At 35.1% G+C, this 16406-nt stretch overlaps 1 protein-coding gene across 17 annotated transcripts in view; it reads left to right on the top strand.

Annotated features, from left to right (window-relative positions):
- LOC136838597 (sex-lethal homolog) overlaps positions 1-16406 on the top strand; it is a 204401-nt gene that overhangs the window by 161935 nt on the left and 26060 nt on the right. For 10 of the 17 annotated variants that reach the window (XM_067103811.1, XM_067103805.1, XM_067103809.1 and 7 more), the window contains one exon: positions 10501-10606. The exons of 6 other annotated variants lie outside the window; for them this stretch is intronic. In XM_067103811.1, the coding sequence (XP_066959912.1) occupies positions 10501-10606 (106 nt within the window). Of the gene's footprint in view, positions 1-9734; positions 9812-10500; positions 10607-16406 lie in introns of all 17 variants that reach the window. One more of the 17 variants, XM_067103821.1, reaches the window with a different exon arrangement.

Here is a 16406-nt window from a genome sequence, read left to right on the forward strand (position 1 = left end):
CTAGGTTATTTTAGCTTTGACTGTTGTGAATACAGTAATAGGTAAGTAATATGGCTTAACAACTGGACCATCCAAACTTATGGCACAGCAGTCAGTACTTTGATATATCATTTAAATACTGTAACAGTATTGGTACTAGTGTTGGTAAATTTGGTAGATATAAGTAGTAGCTTTGCAGCGGCGATTTCCATCTAACTTGACTTTTTCTACAGTTTTTTGGTTGCTAATTACGGATTTACCTTCAATTTTTGTCGCACAAATGTAATTAACCTGTAATAAACCCCTGAAGTCAATCCAACAAGGGGTTCCCATACGCGATCTTCACAAGACATCACGGGTACATCTGTTTGGAACGGTTCATATCCTGTCCGGTGCAATAACCTGTTAACATACGGGTACCAACCCCCCAGGGCCAGTACTAAACACGGCAAAGGGACATTCCATTTGGCCGACAACAAGCAAATGCACTGCCAGTATCAGAAGCCCTAAAAGTGTAGAAAAACCAGTTTCCAAGGTAAAAACAGGCACAGAGCTAATACTTAGATTTACCGTAAATTTGTTCTCTTTACCTATTGGTACTGCTCCACTGTATTGAAAATTTATCAAGAGTAAATATTATTAAGACAGAAACTGTAATATGAAATGAAATTGCCATAAACCTTAAAGAGCATTACTTTTTCCATAGTAAGTTCCAGTAAATTACTTATTTTTTGTGCAGTATGCATAAAGGTCAAATATACTTTCTAAGTAAACTATTACAGATAAATAGTAGGAACACAATTTAAACAAAGATTGATACACTTCTGACTCTTATTTTAATCCTCATAAAGTTTCCCACTGGATATAAATAACATTACCGTATTAACGTAAACAAACAATTGTAATAATAAGAGATAAAATTGAGCGGTGCATTTTGACAAATAATAAATAATTAAATGTGGGTACTTGCAAATATAATAGTGGATATAAGCACCTAAGAACAGATTAACAGACCTAGCAAGTGTCTGAGCTCACATTATATGATCAGTTGATGTAGGGGAAGGCAAGGGTGAAGATTTCTGAGGTCTAAACCTCAAAACTGAATTGATGGTCAATAGTAAAACTGCTCACTTTCCCTTCTTAAATTACCATACATACTTAATGAATATTCAATCCCTGTTAAAAAAAAAAATTTATACCATACCATAAAATATATGGTCTCGCAAAAATTAATAACAAAATAGAAATACAAAATGTTTGGTAATGATGAACAATAAACTTTGAAAAAATTAACCATAAGTTGTAAAAAATCATTGTAACTGTGAAATTTGAATAAGGTGTGTATGGATGCTTATTGTCATGGGGACTAGTATATATTCTGATTTATGGCAATTTTTAAAAAGTGACATAAACAGTTATTTCATTCAAAAAACTTCGCCACTCAAGTATATTTTATTTTTTTCGAATTTGCTTTTTGGTATCGTACATGGCTCAAATAGTGCACTGCATAATGAATTTCATATTGGAAAGGCAATGTAACACTTTTACAGGCAGTCCCTGGTTATCAGCGATCTGGTTTTACGGCACTTGTCTAGTGACGATGATAACCGGATTTTTGACACCGATCCCCGGTTATCACCGTCAATTCCCCGTCGTTGGCGCTGATCCCTACTTATCAGTGGCTCTGATCCCCAGTTATCAGCGCCGATAACCTGGGATCGGCGCTATTATCGCCAATTTTCGGTTATCATCACGCTGTCAGAAACGGAATCCCCGCCGATAACTGAGGACTGCTGTACCTGTGTAAACAGAAATTGAATGTCTCTTTTTATGATTTACTGTGAATTTTTGAAAAGGGAACAAATATTCTTTTATTACAACAAAGTTTTACATAGCGCAATCAAAGAAAATTATTGGTAAGCATTTTTACTCAGTGAAGGGTGATTTTTTTGGCACAGAGATTTTAAACCCCCCCCCCCAAATTTAAAAGGTTAATATAAAATATAGGCATTAAATTACCAGCACTTGAATGCATGAAAGCATTGGACCACAATTCACACATGTAACAAAGTGGTGTTTAACATAATCCTTTAACATATAGAATTTTATGACACATCAGTAACATAAAAAATAAGGACTAATGATAAATAGTAAACAAGCAAGAGAACTGGCAGTGTTTATACAAAAAGGTCATTCCAGTTATATTAGTGTCTGTTTCTTCTAATTATTTCAAATCCTGTCAAATTAATTGAAAGAAAACCAAAATCTCTTCCCTGTTACCAGCATGGCAGCAAGTAAGGGAATTGTGGGCTGTCTTGCCTTGTAATGGCTCATGTCAGTTTGCGTTCTTCTATAACTTCCTTTTTTTTGGCTGAATATTATCTCTGAATTTACTTACCTTTAGCCTTACATATATAGAGGAGTATCTGAAGTTCCTCACTCTGCATTAAGACCCCGGCTTCCTGTGCTGCTGCCTGCAGGATGATCACTGCTAACTTTCGCCAACCTCTGAAAGGGATTTTTAAGAAAACTAGAATTAATTGTTCCCCCCTTCCTCAGAGCTTTCTAGAACTAGTTACATTCAAGCAGCCACTGGGACTTGGGGTGAACTTGCTCCAGGAAGTGTAGCAATGACAGGCACTTGAGGTATGCCAGGACTTTGGGGTTGCTCTCAGATTGATACGAGAAAGGAGTTTCCAGATTCCACAGTTTGCCAATCTTTCAAGCAAGTCCATTGGCGGTCTGGAGCTGAAAAAGGGCAGGACTGCAACCAGTTCCCATTTGGTGGTCTGAGCCCAGATGGTGGGGAGCAGACTGCTAGTTTTTTTTTACTACAGCAGACTATTCTGGTAACTTCCTCTCCACTTGGAGTACAAGAAGGATGCCTTCCCCTCTCTTTCATGGTTCAGCTTCAAATGTCATTTTGCTGGTCCTCTATCAGTCCCAGGATAGGGGAAAGAATAGGTCTCTTAAGACAGGAACTGCTGGCTTTATCACCATGGTAATGAATGCCACTTCTCAGTACTTTGACTTAAATTACCACACAACCCCTTTTGGAACACACAGCTCCATAACCATCATTGGAACTGAACCTACCTCCTGACAAGAGAATGAGATCTGAGTTCTTACAGGGCAAGGTAATGCTGGTAGAGTTCAGATAAAGGACCACTTGCAGGAACTGGAAAACCTCCAGAACAGATCCATCTTTGCAGAAGTTCCCGACTGTGGAATTTTAAGGCGTCAACAACCCAGGCTAAAGAAGGCCTCCAAAGCAGCCACAGTGTTGGGGATTTAACTTACCTATGGTCACATTGCGGTAGACTACCTATGGTCACATTGCGGTAGACTGCCTCAAGAATAGCTTGCTGAGGATGCAGGCCTGAGTTGCTGTGAGGGGTTAAGACTGTCCTATGGCCACCATGTATATATTTTCTTGGGTGACTCAAAGGTTCAGAAAATTCTACAATATACTGGCCTGTGAAATGCAGCCTTGGAAGCCTTCCTTAGCAGCACCTGACTGATCAGGATGTCCTGACCACCTTTAACCCAAGTTAGTTACCCTTTTGCTGCAGGAATGGGATGAAGTGGATCTGTTGGGAATTGATCTCTATGGTGGACAAAGAACCCAACAAAGGACAACTTAACAAAGGGAGGGAGTGCGGTTCACTAAGTGTGGAAGGCTTCGATCCTACCCATTGAAGTCTTTACCTGTTGCCCAATGTATTTGTCAAGAAGAGAGGCTGGTAATATAGCTAGACAGTAACAACCCCATAAGGCTTACTCCTTTCAGGATGGAGACTGGAGGATAATTTGTTATACAGTACAGTACACTTGATGCCAGCCATACCTGGGAGCTTGCACATTATACCTTTATGTGGGTGACCATGGAAAAAGGAGAAACATCTAAAGCTTATCAGCATCTTGAGAGCTAGGGGCAATTTTCTTTGGCCTTCAAGGATGCATAGCATCATGAGAAGGTTGAAATGTTTGTTTAATGTCCAACAATGCCACGGGCAGTTTGTTTATATTCCTCTTCTTTGTTTACTCCTTTTAATAAAGGGGTACGTCAACAATGCATGTAAGGTTTTGGGAAGAAATAATTTCACGAAATTTTACCAGAATCTCCATAATTTTCAGCTAACCCAATTATAATATTTTAAAGAGCTCAAACTTAATAAATCAAACATAAACCTTACTTATCAAGACATTCCTCCAGACAAGCCTTATGAGAGCTAAATGAATTAGCTCAATGGCCTGGTTACAACTGCTTAATAATAGTAATGATAATAATAATAATCATAATAATAACGGCACCTACTGTGTGTGGCCTTGCCTTGTAAGTACAGTTCATCACTGACTTCAGTGATACCTATTTACATGGATTCGATCTTTCAGCGCTGTTAATGGTGTTTTACATGCCGTAACTTGATGTTGCATCAAGTTACGGTGCCTTAGACGTCGCTAACAGCAAGAATAGGTATCAATTTAACTGTGCTGTAACCTGGTGCAACATCATGTTACGTTGCCAAACATGAAGTTATAGCCCCGTTAAAGCGCCGATAAAGGCAAACCATTGACTTATGGTGGAAATCAACTTGCAGCTCTGCTACTCTGATTGACATTCTTCCAAGCTTAGTTACCTGTACCACTCAAATTCATCTACAATTTGGAGTTAAGCCCTTAGGTTTCTGGTTTTTCATACATGATGGCATGAGTTGGAGGTTTTCTGTGTGGAACTGAAGTAGTTTAAATTTTTGTTTCAAACACCTCCAAACTGCATATGTAATAGATCGAGGACTGCCAAAGAGGCTGGTGGCAAGGACAGTTTACAGTATATCAGCACTTTACATCTCAGTAGCTCTCAGCATCAGTAATTGCCTGCTTGTTGTGTCTGATCATGCAGTAAGCCACTATACAGCCAGGCAGATTAAAAGTGGCATCTAAATAGTATAAGATGTCTGTCCATGAACCTATATACAACACATTCAGAGTTGGCATGAGCATTTTGAGAGTGATGCATTGAAATCATACTTGGTTTTAAATCTACCACTGTGTTAAGTTTGAAGATATAAATTCCACTGCACATTTTTTATAGTACTTTTACTTTCTTGCTTTATAACTTGCTCTACATTCATTGTGTTTTTTATGGAAATACTGTAGTGTTTGTCAGCCATTAAAGATCAGTCATTTTATACATATTTAAAAGAAAATTAATGAAGTTCTTCAGTGTCATTTATGATTGTATTTGTTTTGAAAACAGGGTATTTTAACTCATAGTTTGGTATTACCAAATTCAGTTTCATAGGCATATCTAGCATCACTCCTTTGATTCTTCAGTTCAGAAAATTAACAAGAGTTATATAAGAGGGCTGCGGTGATCAGTCTTTTCATACAATTTGTCTTTAGACCTTTTTTTAAGGCATGGACCTTTTATCAAGGCAAGGAAGAGGACTTTATAGATCATGTCAGTCCTGTGAACTGCTTTGTCATGATATTAAGGAATTTATTTATGGTATTCCATACCATATAGACCTGAAAATTCGTAAACTTCCCTGTCATCATGATCAATCCTGGAAACCTGTGATAGCATCTTATGTGTATCGAAATCTCCAACGCAGAAATTTAGTTGTGCTGTTGCCACCTATTGCTGTTTCTTCAAAAGAAATGTAAGATCATTCCTTATTAATAAATGAAGGATAAGAGAATTTTGATAGTATTTCAGTGAGAATTCCTGATATTAACCAGAATATGCTGGAAATTATTGCTAGTACTCCTACAATGTGGAACCTGCTGCTTGTTGATGTTTTGTCATATTCACATGGTACATCCAGTAATTTGCCAAGGATTTCAGAATACTGTACCTATGTGACACATATAAACTCTGGCTGAGTTGTATATCCGTAGTCCTTTTAGCACTGAATAATTTTCCTCCAACTGAGACATTTGCTGTGTGGGTACAGTAGTTTTTTGGTAATGCTGAGGGTTTGATTATTACAGTAGTTTTTTGAAATTGCCGTTTTATTTTGGCCAGATAGTTCATGCGTTAAGGAATCTGTTTTGTATTTGCTCTCTTTCAGTCCTATGTAGAGCATGCTCCTGTGGGCCAACTTTAGAACATGAAGATGTAAAATTTGATGTATACAGGTATAAGGTACTTGAAATCTGCTAATGTTGAATACAGTAACCCCTCCACTTGATATAAAACTTTTCTAACAACTACAAGTTGGGTGGTTTTTGTTAGGTTGTTATATGTACATGGTCCATTTGCCAACTAGTTTTGAAGTAAATGATTAGTATAGAGAACAGTTTAGTTTTGGATAGAAGTTAGGAAATACTGTTAATTGTGGGATATCTTGAATATGTAAGGTTTGGCTCAATAGTGACTCTGATGATCACCAGGATTTGTTAGTTATGAGAGGGCCAGATCCCTGCAACATTTGATTTAAGTTCAGAATCCTTTTCATGAAGTTCTTAGTTACAATGTGGTTTTAGCTTTTGTAGGAGACTGTATTGCATTGTATTTCAATGCTGAATTGTGCAGTATTTTTTATAGTATTAGATAAAATGGCGACTTGTTCAAATTTTTAAGTTTTATAAAATTCTAAAAGTTTGTTACACAAGATTTTTGGCACACTTTTACTCATCTTTAAGTACAGTTAATCACAGACACAAACTATATAATGGTAAGTGCCCATATGATCATTTTTAACCTTGGAAAACAAGATGGGTCTCCAAATATGATGCACTTACTTGAATCTGAGAGGATGTACCATTCCATTTCATCCCTTTTCAAGTACCATCAATATTCATCATATAATTATCAATAACGCTTTTGCATTAACAAGTTCTCTTTTCTTGCTTTTTTTCTTATGTTTATTTTCTGAGAGCTCTCATGTTCTAGGTCTTACGGTACGCCCTTTTTAGTTTGAATTTCTGGGCCTTCCTACTGGTCTTATGCTACTTCTGTATCTGCTACTACTCTGAGTTAAGGTTCCTTTTCCCATCTCATCACATGTACAAACCTTCTGTATCTTTGGTGTCCCTATAATTTATCAGCAGGTGTGCATCACCTCTCTCCACAGCAGATTTTCCCACACACACACACTCCCATTTTGTAGTCATACCTTTTCAAAATGTCTTCCGTTTAATCTTCACTTAATACTTGGGTTGTTAACATGTTCCCATGAATGTGAAAGTATGGTAACCGCTTCAGATGCTTCATTGGAAATTTGGCTTATGCCAAGAGATTTTAGTTATGAAAAATACAAATTAATTTAATAAATTTGTCATATTGGTAATATAAGGTCAGCTTATGGTCAAAATGTTACAAACATATTTTCCTTTACAAAGTATATAAACACATAAACCACAATTATCAGTTCTTTATTTATATACGTTTAAATGATTAAATATACCATTGATTGCAGTTGTGGATAAATATTTTAAGGTATAATTCTGTAGGAATTGATTTTTTACTCATTTTAATATATTTCAAAAATATTTTGTTGTCACTGACCAAAGCAGGATGATGTTAGTATTAAAGGCTTATTTATTGTTCTTTGATGTTGCTGGTTATTTCTTTACTCTCATCATTCAAACTACAGGATATTTTGTAGTGTCAGTGTGCTATTGCATTAATATGGAAAACTTAAGTGAATGAAAATTTATTAATTTTACTTTGATGGTGAGTTCATCATTTGTTTACAGTATTTACTAAAACTTCTGACATGTTATCCACAATGCCCAAAGGGTGTCTTCCTTTTACTAATTCATAGACCCTAGCAGTGGATTTAAAGGGAGATTTGTTTGGGTTTTATGAACAAATAATCACACAAGCACTTGTACTAGGGTTAGCCGTAATATAATATGTGGGAAAACTTTTTGAAGTGAAATCAGACCTGTAAGTATTGCTTGATTGATTGATTTTAACAAATTTATTTAGTCATTTTTTTGGAAATAAATTTTTTGCTCTGATAACACACTTTAAAATCAGTTGAAGAATACGTTTCAAGGTAGGCTCTTTTGTTTTCTTAACCTGGCACTTTCTGTTGTGTACTGACTCCCCTTATGTCACAGTTTGGTATTTTTATTATTTTTCTTTGCGAAGTTATGTACTTGTCTCACTTGGAGGTTCTTTGTTTTTATAATCCTTACTAGGATAAAGAAAATAAAAAAGCTATATAGTCACCCAATAATTTTGTTGGAAACTTCCCTCCAGAAAAATGGCAGACCCTAAAGTACTCGTCAAGCTTCCTTGTTTCCTCAGCGACCACTCATCTACTTTATCTTTGTGCATTGCAGTATTTCCAAATTTCAAGGCAATATTTAATTGCTGATGCCAAGGTCAGATGCCTGTTCCTTTGTGCAATTGAACATTATTGAAAAGTTTGAAAATTTGTGTTGAATTATGAACTCATTCCGTAATTTATATTAATATAAGCATTTTATTGTAGTACTAGTACAGAAGTATATAGTAATTATAGAACTAGGACAGAAGAGTACAGTGTTTAAACATAAGTCATATTTTATACTTAGAATAAAACAGTCATGCTCATCTCTTGGCATTAGTAAAAAGATGACAACAGTCTTAACTTTTGGTACCTCTCTCAGTCAGAGATTTCTTATACAAAGGATTCTCTTTGACAGGAAGATTTTTTTTATATAAACCCATTCTTCCTGTTGTTTTACAGGAAGAATGCAGGGTGTCTGTCTGATGGTTTTCATCCTTGATGTTGAATAACTTATAATTGGAATATATTAGTAGATTTTATCATAGCATATCCCTTTGTGAAAATTTAACATATGCATTTTATTCCTATTGTAAGGGGATTAGAGTTATTACTTTTTGTATAACTTCAGCAGGGCAAGTTGTTAGTAAGATTCACTTGGATTGTATATAGAAACCTGCCAAATAAATAATTTAAAAGTTGTTAAAAGCCAGATAAATTGGGATGTAAGTTAAAGATAGTGGGTTTTTTATGTGAATAGTCAATAAAATTCCAACCATTAAATGTTATCCCTAATCAGGGCTATAGTAACATGAAAAAGTAAATTTTCTAACTGCTGGAAGTTGCTAATATTCAAACCAGTGTAGAAAAAAAAAAATACTGTATTGAAAATCTGCTTGTGTTCATTTATTTATATACTGTATTACATTGCCAATAAGCATCATATAACATTATATAGCTATGTGCTTTGACATTCCGTAAATAGTCAAGAGCAGATTATTTTTATTAGTTATACAGTATTGAATGCTTAAATAAGGTTAGAACCCCTCCCATATAGGTTATCTAAAATACTTTTACAGGAACAATAAAATTAATAGTCCATGTAATATTCATTTTGTATGTGTGTGTGTGTGTGGTGAAATGAATGGTCTTTGAGAGGAAGTATAGATTGTTAATAGATCTTGAACATTAAAGTTGTCAGACACAGTGTATTTCCTGAGAATGGTTTTCTTTTTATTTTGTTAGATGCAAGTATTTGGCTTAGATCTGACTTAATGATGTAATTTCCTTTTTTCAAAATTCAGAACTTTATTCCTAAATGGCCAGTCACAATTGTGTGTATCAGTAGTTACCTTCACATTGCTGTAGAGAATTTGGCATGTCTTGTATATAAATATTACAGGTATTGAGGTTTCAGTAAAGTTATAGCAGAAGTAATGAACTGTTAGAAGTTGTGTGAATGTGGTGAGCAAATGAAGTCTAAAGGAGGAGTTAGCTTAGCACTGGCTCACCCTGCGTTGCCTTCAGTATCATCACAGGTGGTACTGAGCCGAGGAGTGGAAGGTGATGCCAGCGCCACCCGCCCCCATCCTCCTCGCGTGCAGGTGAGCCAGTGTGATGCTGACCAATTTCATCATTAGTTTTAAGTTGTCCTAGTCTTATCTCATTGTGCCATGTCTTTTTCACTACTCTTTCTCATATAATGCTGTTTCTGCTTTCAAATCTCACTGCTGCCTTGCCAGTGTCTAGTGTTTTTTCATAAGTTCCTTGTACAGTATATGTTAGACTTTGGCATGTGTTGTATTTTTGGTTCTTCTTTTAAGCATGCTCACTTGAGTTTTTAAGTTGCTCCATCACTCTTGTATTACATAGAAATTAAGTGTGTTGCAATCATAGTTGTGATTCTATATTTAATATTTTCTATAATGTATGTACAGTACAGTATATCCATTGTTGATCTTTATTATGCATACTTTATACTGTACTGTATTCCTCATATAAGTGTATTTTTTACTGTTGTAGTTTGATTTTTTGTTTTGAAAAACCTGTTTCTTGCTTGCATGTATGCTCTTTTGAGTTATCTTTAAATACTAAAGTATTAGTTCTTAGTAGTTGTTGGTGCAAGTTGTTGGATCATTTTATGTGCACTATTATAGATTTTTTCCTTAAACAGAGCATTTGGGTGGGCAACATTTCTTTGGTACTGTAGTATATATACTCTGTGTTGTACTTTCATTGCTTTTCTTTAGTTTTTTTATATATATTTTTACAATTTCTTCCCTGCTCTGCACAGAAATCCTTTTGCTGCCCATCAGGAGTAGAAACACCTATTGGGAATGTGTCCCCACATGCCAGTTTCAGTAGTGTTATGGAATATTTTCTATTTGCTGTTTTCACAGGTACTCAGTTCAAAAACTTTGTTGTCTCAAAATACTGTACCATATTTTGTATCATTAGTATTTTTTCAATAGGGGATTTTAGTATTATGTCAGGCTTAATATATGTTTGGATCCCATTGTATCTTGGACAAGATTGTTATTGGAGTTTTAAATGGACTTGCTTATCCAACTTAGGGTATGAGATTTTGAGTTTTTGATGCACTGATTCTTCTGACAGTTGTTTGTTGCTTCATTGTTCATATATTAGACCTATAAGGATATTGATTGAATGAAAAGACAATATATTTTTTTCAGTCCAAATTAAGTTTCTAACTTAATGGAAAGGTGTGAACTTCAAGACAAACCACCACCCAACCCCTACCCCATTCAGAATAACTTCAGTCCTGTACAGTATCCCTACACGAATACAAACCATGATCATTTACTTTTCATCTCCCACTGGCATAAAAAAGTAGACCAATTCAGTATTGATGCCAAACTGGATGGATAATGTATCTGCCAGATGTTCTTCAAAATGGACATCCTGGTTGCAAGGCTTGGCATTTGAAAATAATTGTTGGCTTCTGCCTCTTTTTATGAGAATTTTAATGTTAATGATGATGTAAAATTATGATTTTTGTAGTATTCCTAATCGTTCATTGACAGTGCATAAGGAACAGTGTGTCTTAATGCCCTTTTTATGTGGTGCATAACTTTGCTCTACTGAAATGTATTCTGTTGTATTCACATTTGTTGTTGAATAATTGTCAGTATACTCTTCTCCAGTTTTGATTGATGTGAATAACAATGTTATGCAATAATGGTTTTGAATGTTTGAGTTTGCCATTAGTAGATGCACTTGTAGTTTTTCCTAAAAATCTAAAGCTTTTGTAGTATGTAAATTTTTAGATATCATACAGTACACCACTAAATTACTAATTTTGCTGATCCATTGGACGTTAGACAATAGTAATTTATATACCCGACTCGTTGAACAAAGAATGATGCAATTCCTTCGAGCAGAAAAATAGCCTTTTAGAATGAAATTAGTTCCAAATGCTTGACTGATTGCCAGTTTTTCGAATCTATCAGATGTTACATAATAGTAGTTTAAGACTACATCTGCTTGCTGAACAAAGAATGATGCATTCACTTTCAGGAAAAAAGAAAAAAAAGTTTATTATCTAGGTTATTAAAAAATCATAATACTGTATTGGGTTAATTGGTGGGGGGGGGGCTAGAAAAAATATGTGATTCAGGGATGTTCTGAATAAATGTTTGGATTTAGTGTCAGACTCTTGGGCTGCTTTGCCAGTGCCTCATTTTTTCTCCAAGGTAATAGGTGGCTGGCAACTTACCAAACTCCGTTATGGCATTCTTTTGGGGTATACTTCAAGTAAAGTTTGAATTATGCAAGTCTCTTGTAAACAATAGTAAGAGAATATGGAAAATGATATGATTGGGCCAATGTTGACTTGTGCATGTGAAATTGTACAGGTTTTTCCTTGTATCCAGTAGAGGTGTTGTCTTTCTGTAGTTTTACTTTTCAATTGCTGTTATATATATACAGAATTAGTTTGTTTTTGTAACATTTTATTCATAAGCTAGTTGCTGAGAACAAACATAGATGTATGTACATGAAGAACACAATCTTCATTCTTTTAGAATTTGGTAATTCATTTATTACTCTATAATGTGGGTTTTTCCTAATATCCTAATTCTTTACAGAACTTTCTTATTAAAAAATTTTAGAGATGCCACAATAGATGCATAGTACATTGCTACATGCTGTAGCAGGATTAGTATACTGTATAAACAAATTGCTGTTAAAATAAATATGTTAAAACTGTTTTATGGATATTGGCAACAATCGGCTTGTAGAGTAGTTCTGGTAACCACTGGCATTTCATGTTTGCACCCATTAATGTATGTGGATTAAATGAGGTTCAGAAGGATCCATTGCCAGAATATTGGTGGTGTACCTGTAGAATACTGGTATTTATTTTATCATTAAATGTGATATTAATTTTTTATTTAAATGTCTTGGAATCTCTGTCTTCTAATACCTTTCGATGGAAGCCCCAGTTTATCATTCTGTATAATGTTCTGTAGATGATTCACTTCAGATATTGACTGAGCATGCAATCTCTGTAGGTTCTTGGTCTATTCAAACAGTGCTAAAGTTGTTCATGTTATGATTGGAATGACTTTGTTTTAGCTGTGATGTAGAACAAGGAAAAAGAACAGTACCATATGTGAGAAAAATATTATGTTTAATCCTCACTCATTGTCTTATTTCAGAGTAAGTGATTGTTAGTGTATTGAGTTTCCATTCAACTTTTGGGTTCATGTAGATATTAATGATTTAGAAGGGATGTCTCAGGTCAACCAGCCAACTTCTTATCACTTGAGGAGACTCATTTCAGTGTATTTGTGGACTTCATCTATTTTCCTGGGAATTATTGCAGCTGAGATTATTTTCATTCTCATAGTGTAATATGCAATATACATATTTGGTTTAGTATCTATGATCGCAGTTTCCATCAGGTGGGATTGGAGCGTTCCAAATGGAAAATTAAAAAGATAGTTTTAGTATATTCATCTGTATTACCACAATTTACTTACCTTTTAACTATGATAGTTCATTAGTATGTGGGTACATGTCTGTCCCCAGACCATCTTTTAACTATGATAATTCATAAGTGTGTGGGTACTCATCTGCCCCCATACCTTTGCCTTTGATTTTACATCTACCATAGTTATTGTCAAAGCTGAAATTAAATGAAGAAAATTGCTTCTCATCCATTGTCTCTTTAGGAAACATTTAGGTACAGTTGACCCCCAGTATTCGCGGGGAATGCGTACCACTGCCCCCTGTGAATAGCTCTAATCCGCGAATACTTAAAACCCCTCTAAAAATGCTCATAACTACCTATTTTGATAGTTCAAAACCCCAAAAAACCCGCCAAAATAATGCTTATACCTGAATATTTTAATTAGTTTATCACAAAAAGTGCATTTAGTCACAAAAATTATATGAAAATACAGTAATTTGTGAATATTTCTCCATGAAAAATACCACGAATAGGCGAATTTTCCGCGAATAATTTGTATACATGTTCCACAGATAAATCCGCAAATAGGTGAAGCCGCAAATCCAGAACTGCAAATAGGTGGGGGTCCACTGTATGGCCATTTTTATTTTTTACCACTGCCACAGGTTCAGTCACTAGCCATTGGCAATGAAAAGTTGATAAGATGACAACAGTCAAGGGTTTTCTATTAACACTGCCTTGTCCAGTTCTTGAAGAGTGTGTTGATCGGCAGAAATAGTTTCATGTAAAGTTAGGTAATCTCAGTCACAGTTTTCCAAGTTAGTGGTGCAGGGAGTTGTTTGCCTATCTAATCTCAGTCACAGTTTTCCAAGTTAGTGGTGCAGGGAGTTGTTTGCCTATCTGATCCCTGAAATACTATTTCTGGTGTCCCACAGGGTAATGTTTTGGAATCTTACTTGTGACATGGTTATTGACCTTGAAAATAACATGCTGTAGTATTGTATGCAGAGGATACTACTCTAGTGCAGTTATTCAGTCTCATTAAATGTGAAATGACATTACTGCTGTCCATAATAGAGACTATGTAGATAATGATGCGATGTGTTAGAATTCTAGTAAAATTCCAAACCCCGGCTATTAGCCTTTTTTTTTTGCACCATCGCCAGTGTAATTCACGTTGTATAAGTAAGACTGCTTAATGGTGATAAAGTATGCATGTTTGGTCATCTGGGGCATAGTAGAAATCAGTGTAGAAGCATTGGCATCACGTAAAAGATTTGCATCTTTGAAATTTGTGTGGGCAACTCATTTTGTAGATGATCATTCTCATTTTGTTTAGATGGCATGTTTTCTTGTTGCCCAGCACTAGAGGGCATTCCTTATTTGGCCCACAGCGGAACACTCTTCTTCATTTTATAAATGCTGATAATCGTAAGTTATAGAGAGTCTGTAATGATTTATAATTGTTGATGCACATAAGCTAGAGAGGCTCAAATGATACTTGTGTCTTGTACCATAACCATAGCTTATATATATATTTGTTATTCTTATATCTGCTAGTCTGTTATTTTTAATCTTTTTGCAAAAAGGTGTTCTGTTTTTTGGAACTGTTCTTATAAAGTTAATGGCCTTATTGTCTTATTCCATGCTTGAGTGTTCCCGTGTTGGATAACAATGCTATTACTGACATTAACAGCAGAGTAAAAGAGACTTCAGTATGACTGTTACATATTCTGGCTTTTACGATGTTGCCTCCCTTTCAGTTGCAAACAGTCTAACTTGATCAGTTTGGAAGTTTAGTTTACCATGGCTACAGGCAAGACTTTCTTGTTGTATATTTCTTCTGAAATGTGTTTAGCACAACTTGCCATAAAGTCTTATTAAATTTTCTTTGCAATAACCTTTAGGCTCTGGGCTGCACTTCTTTGCCCTATTTCATTTGGCCCAGTCACCCTAAGAACATATTTGGACAAGCCCCACTAGTTTGTAGATGTATAGATTTTTGTGTTAAAATTGTTGTATAGTGAAGGGCAGCTCAACCCCAAACTACTTTTATCATCGCATGTGAAGGAATAATTATTATGATTTACAGTAATTCCTCACCCTACCTGTTAGGTGACGTTTGATGTGCACGATACTGTTGTCTCAGGCAAGAGAAAGAATTATGGCGCAGTCTTTTTACCATTTTTGCAGCGTTTTATTATAGCCAGAACTCTAGTACTAGGCACTTTCTTCAGAGCCATGGGACTAATTATTAAAGATATAGTTTCAGTGCAGACAAGATCCTGCAAATAGCTGATATTCAGGCATATGCTTAAATTCACTGCCAAGGACACAGGAACTATGAGAGCTGAATGTTATGTACTTTGACTATTTTTTTTTTATATTTTGAGGCATTTAAGTGGTTTTATATGCCCATACACTATATTATTGTACAAGTATGTCTTTTTATACATTTTAGCGTTTGGTTTTAATTGACTTAGCACTTTTATATTGAATTTTGTATTTTCTTGGCTGAATGCAGGAACTATGTATGTTTGTAAAACTGTATGGTATTTTATATAACCAAACTTCATGCAAAGAAGTCATTTAGCATTTTTAAGTTCTTAAGTTGTATTATACTGTACATAACTGCACATTATTTTATATATTTTAATATTTATTTTTATGTTATTTGGCACTTGTCATTGATTTCTGTATTTTTGTGCTGTTTTGACATTTGTTGTGTATTACAAATAGTAACCATAAATTTATTACATTTCATAATCAATTGAAACATGAAATGATTGAGCAGATGATTTGAAATGTTAGTGATCACAGTTAACAAATAATAGAATTGCATTTGAACAGTTTTGTTTTCAGTGTTTCATGGATTGTAGGAAGTTAACTACCTTGATCCCGACTTTATACTAGTAGAAGTAGCATTATCGTCACTTTGTATTGATGACCCAAAGCCATGCTCAGGCCAGATGGAAAAATGGTCTCCAGTTGTTTTCATTGCTTTGGTAATCTGGAAGAACGCTTGTGTATACACAGTGAACCCTCCGTATTCGCATTGTCAACGTTCGCGGACTCACGCATTCGCGGGTTTCTCTGTGGAACATATCTAACCATCATTCGCGGAAAATTCGCCGATTCGCGGTATTTTTCACTGAGAAATATTCACTAATTACTGTATTTTCATATAATTTTCATGAATAAATGCACTTTTTGTGATAAAACTATTAAAATATTCAGGTATAAGCATTTTTACAGGGTTTTTCTGT

Source organism: Macrobrachium rosenbergii, chromosome 5 (assembly GCF_040412425.1).
Source record: "Macrobrachium rosenbergii isolate ZJJX-2024 chromosome 5, ASM4041242v1, whole genome shotgun sequence".
Taxonomy (NCBI): Eukaryota; Metazoa; Arthropoda; class Malacostraca; order Decapoda; family Palaemonidae; genus Macrobrachium; species Macrobrachium rosenbergii.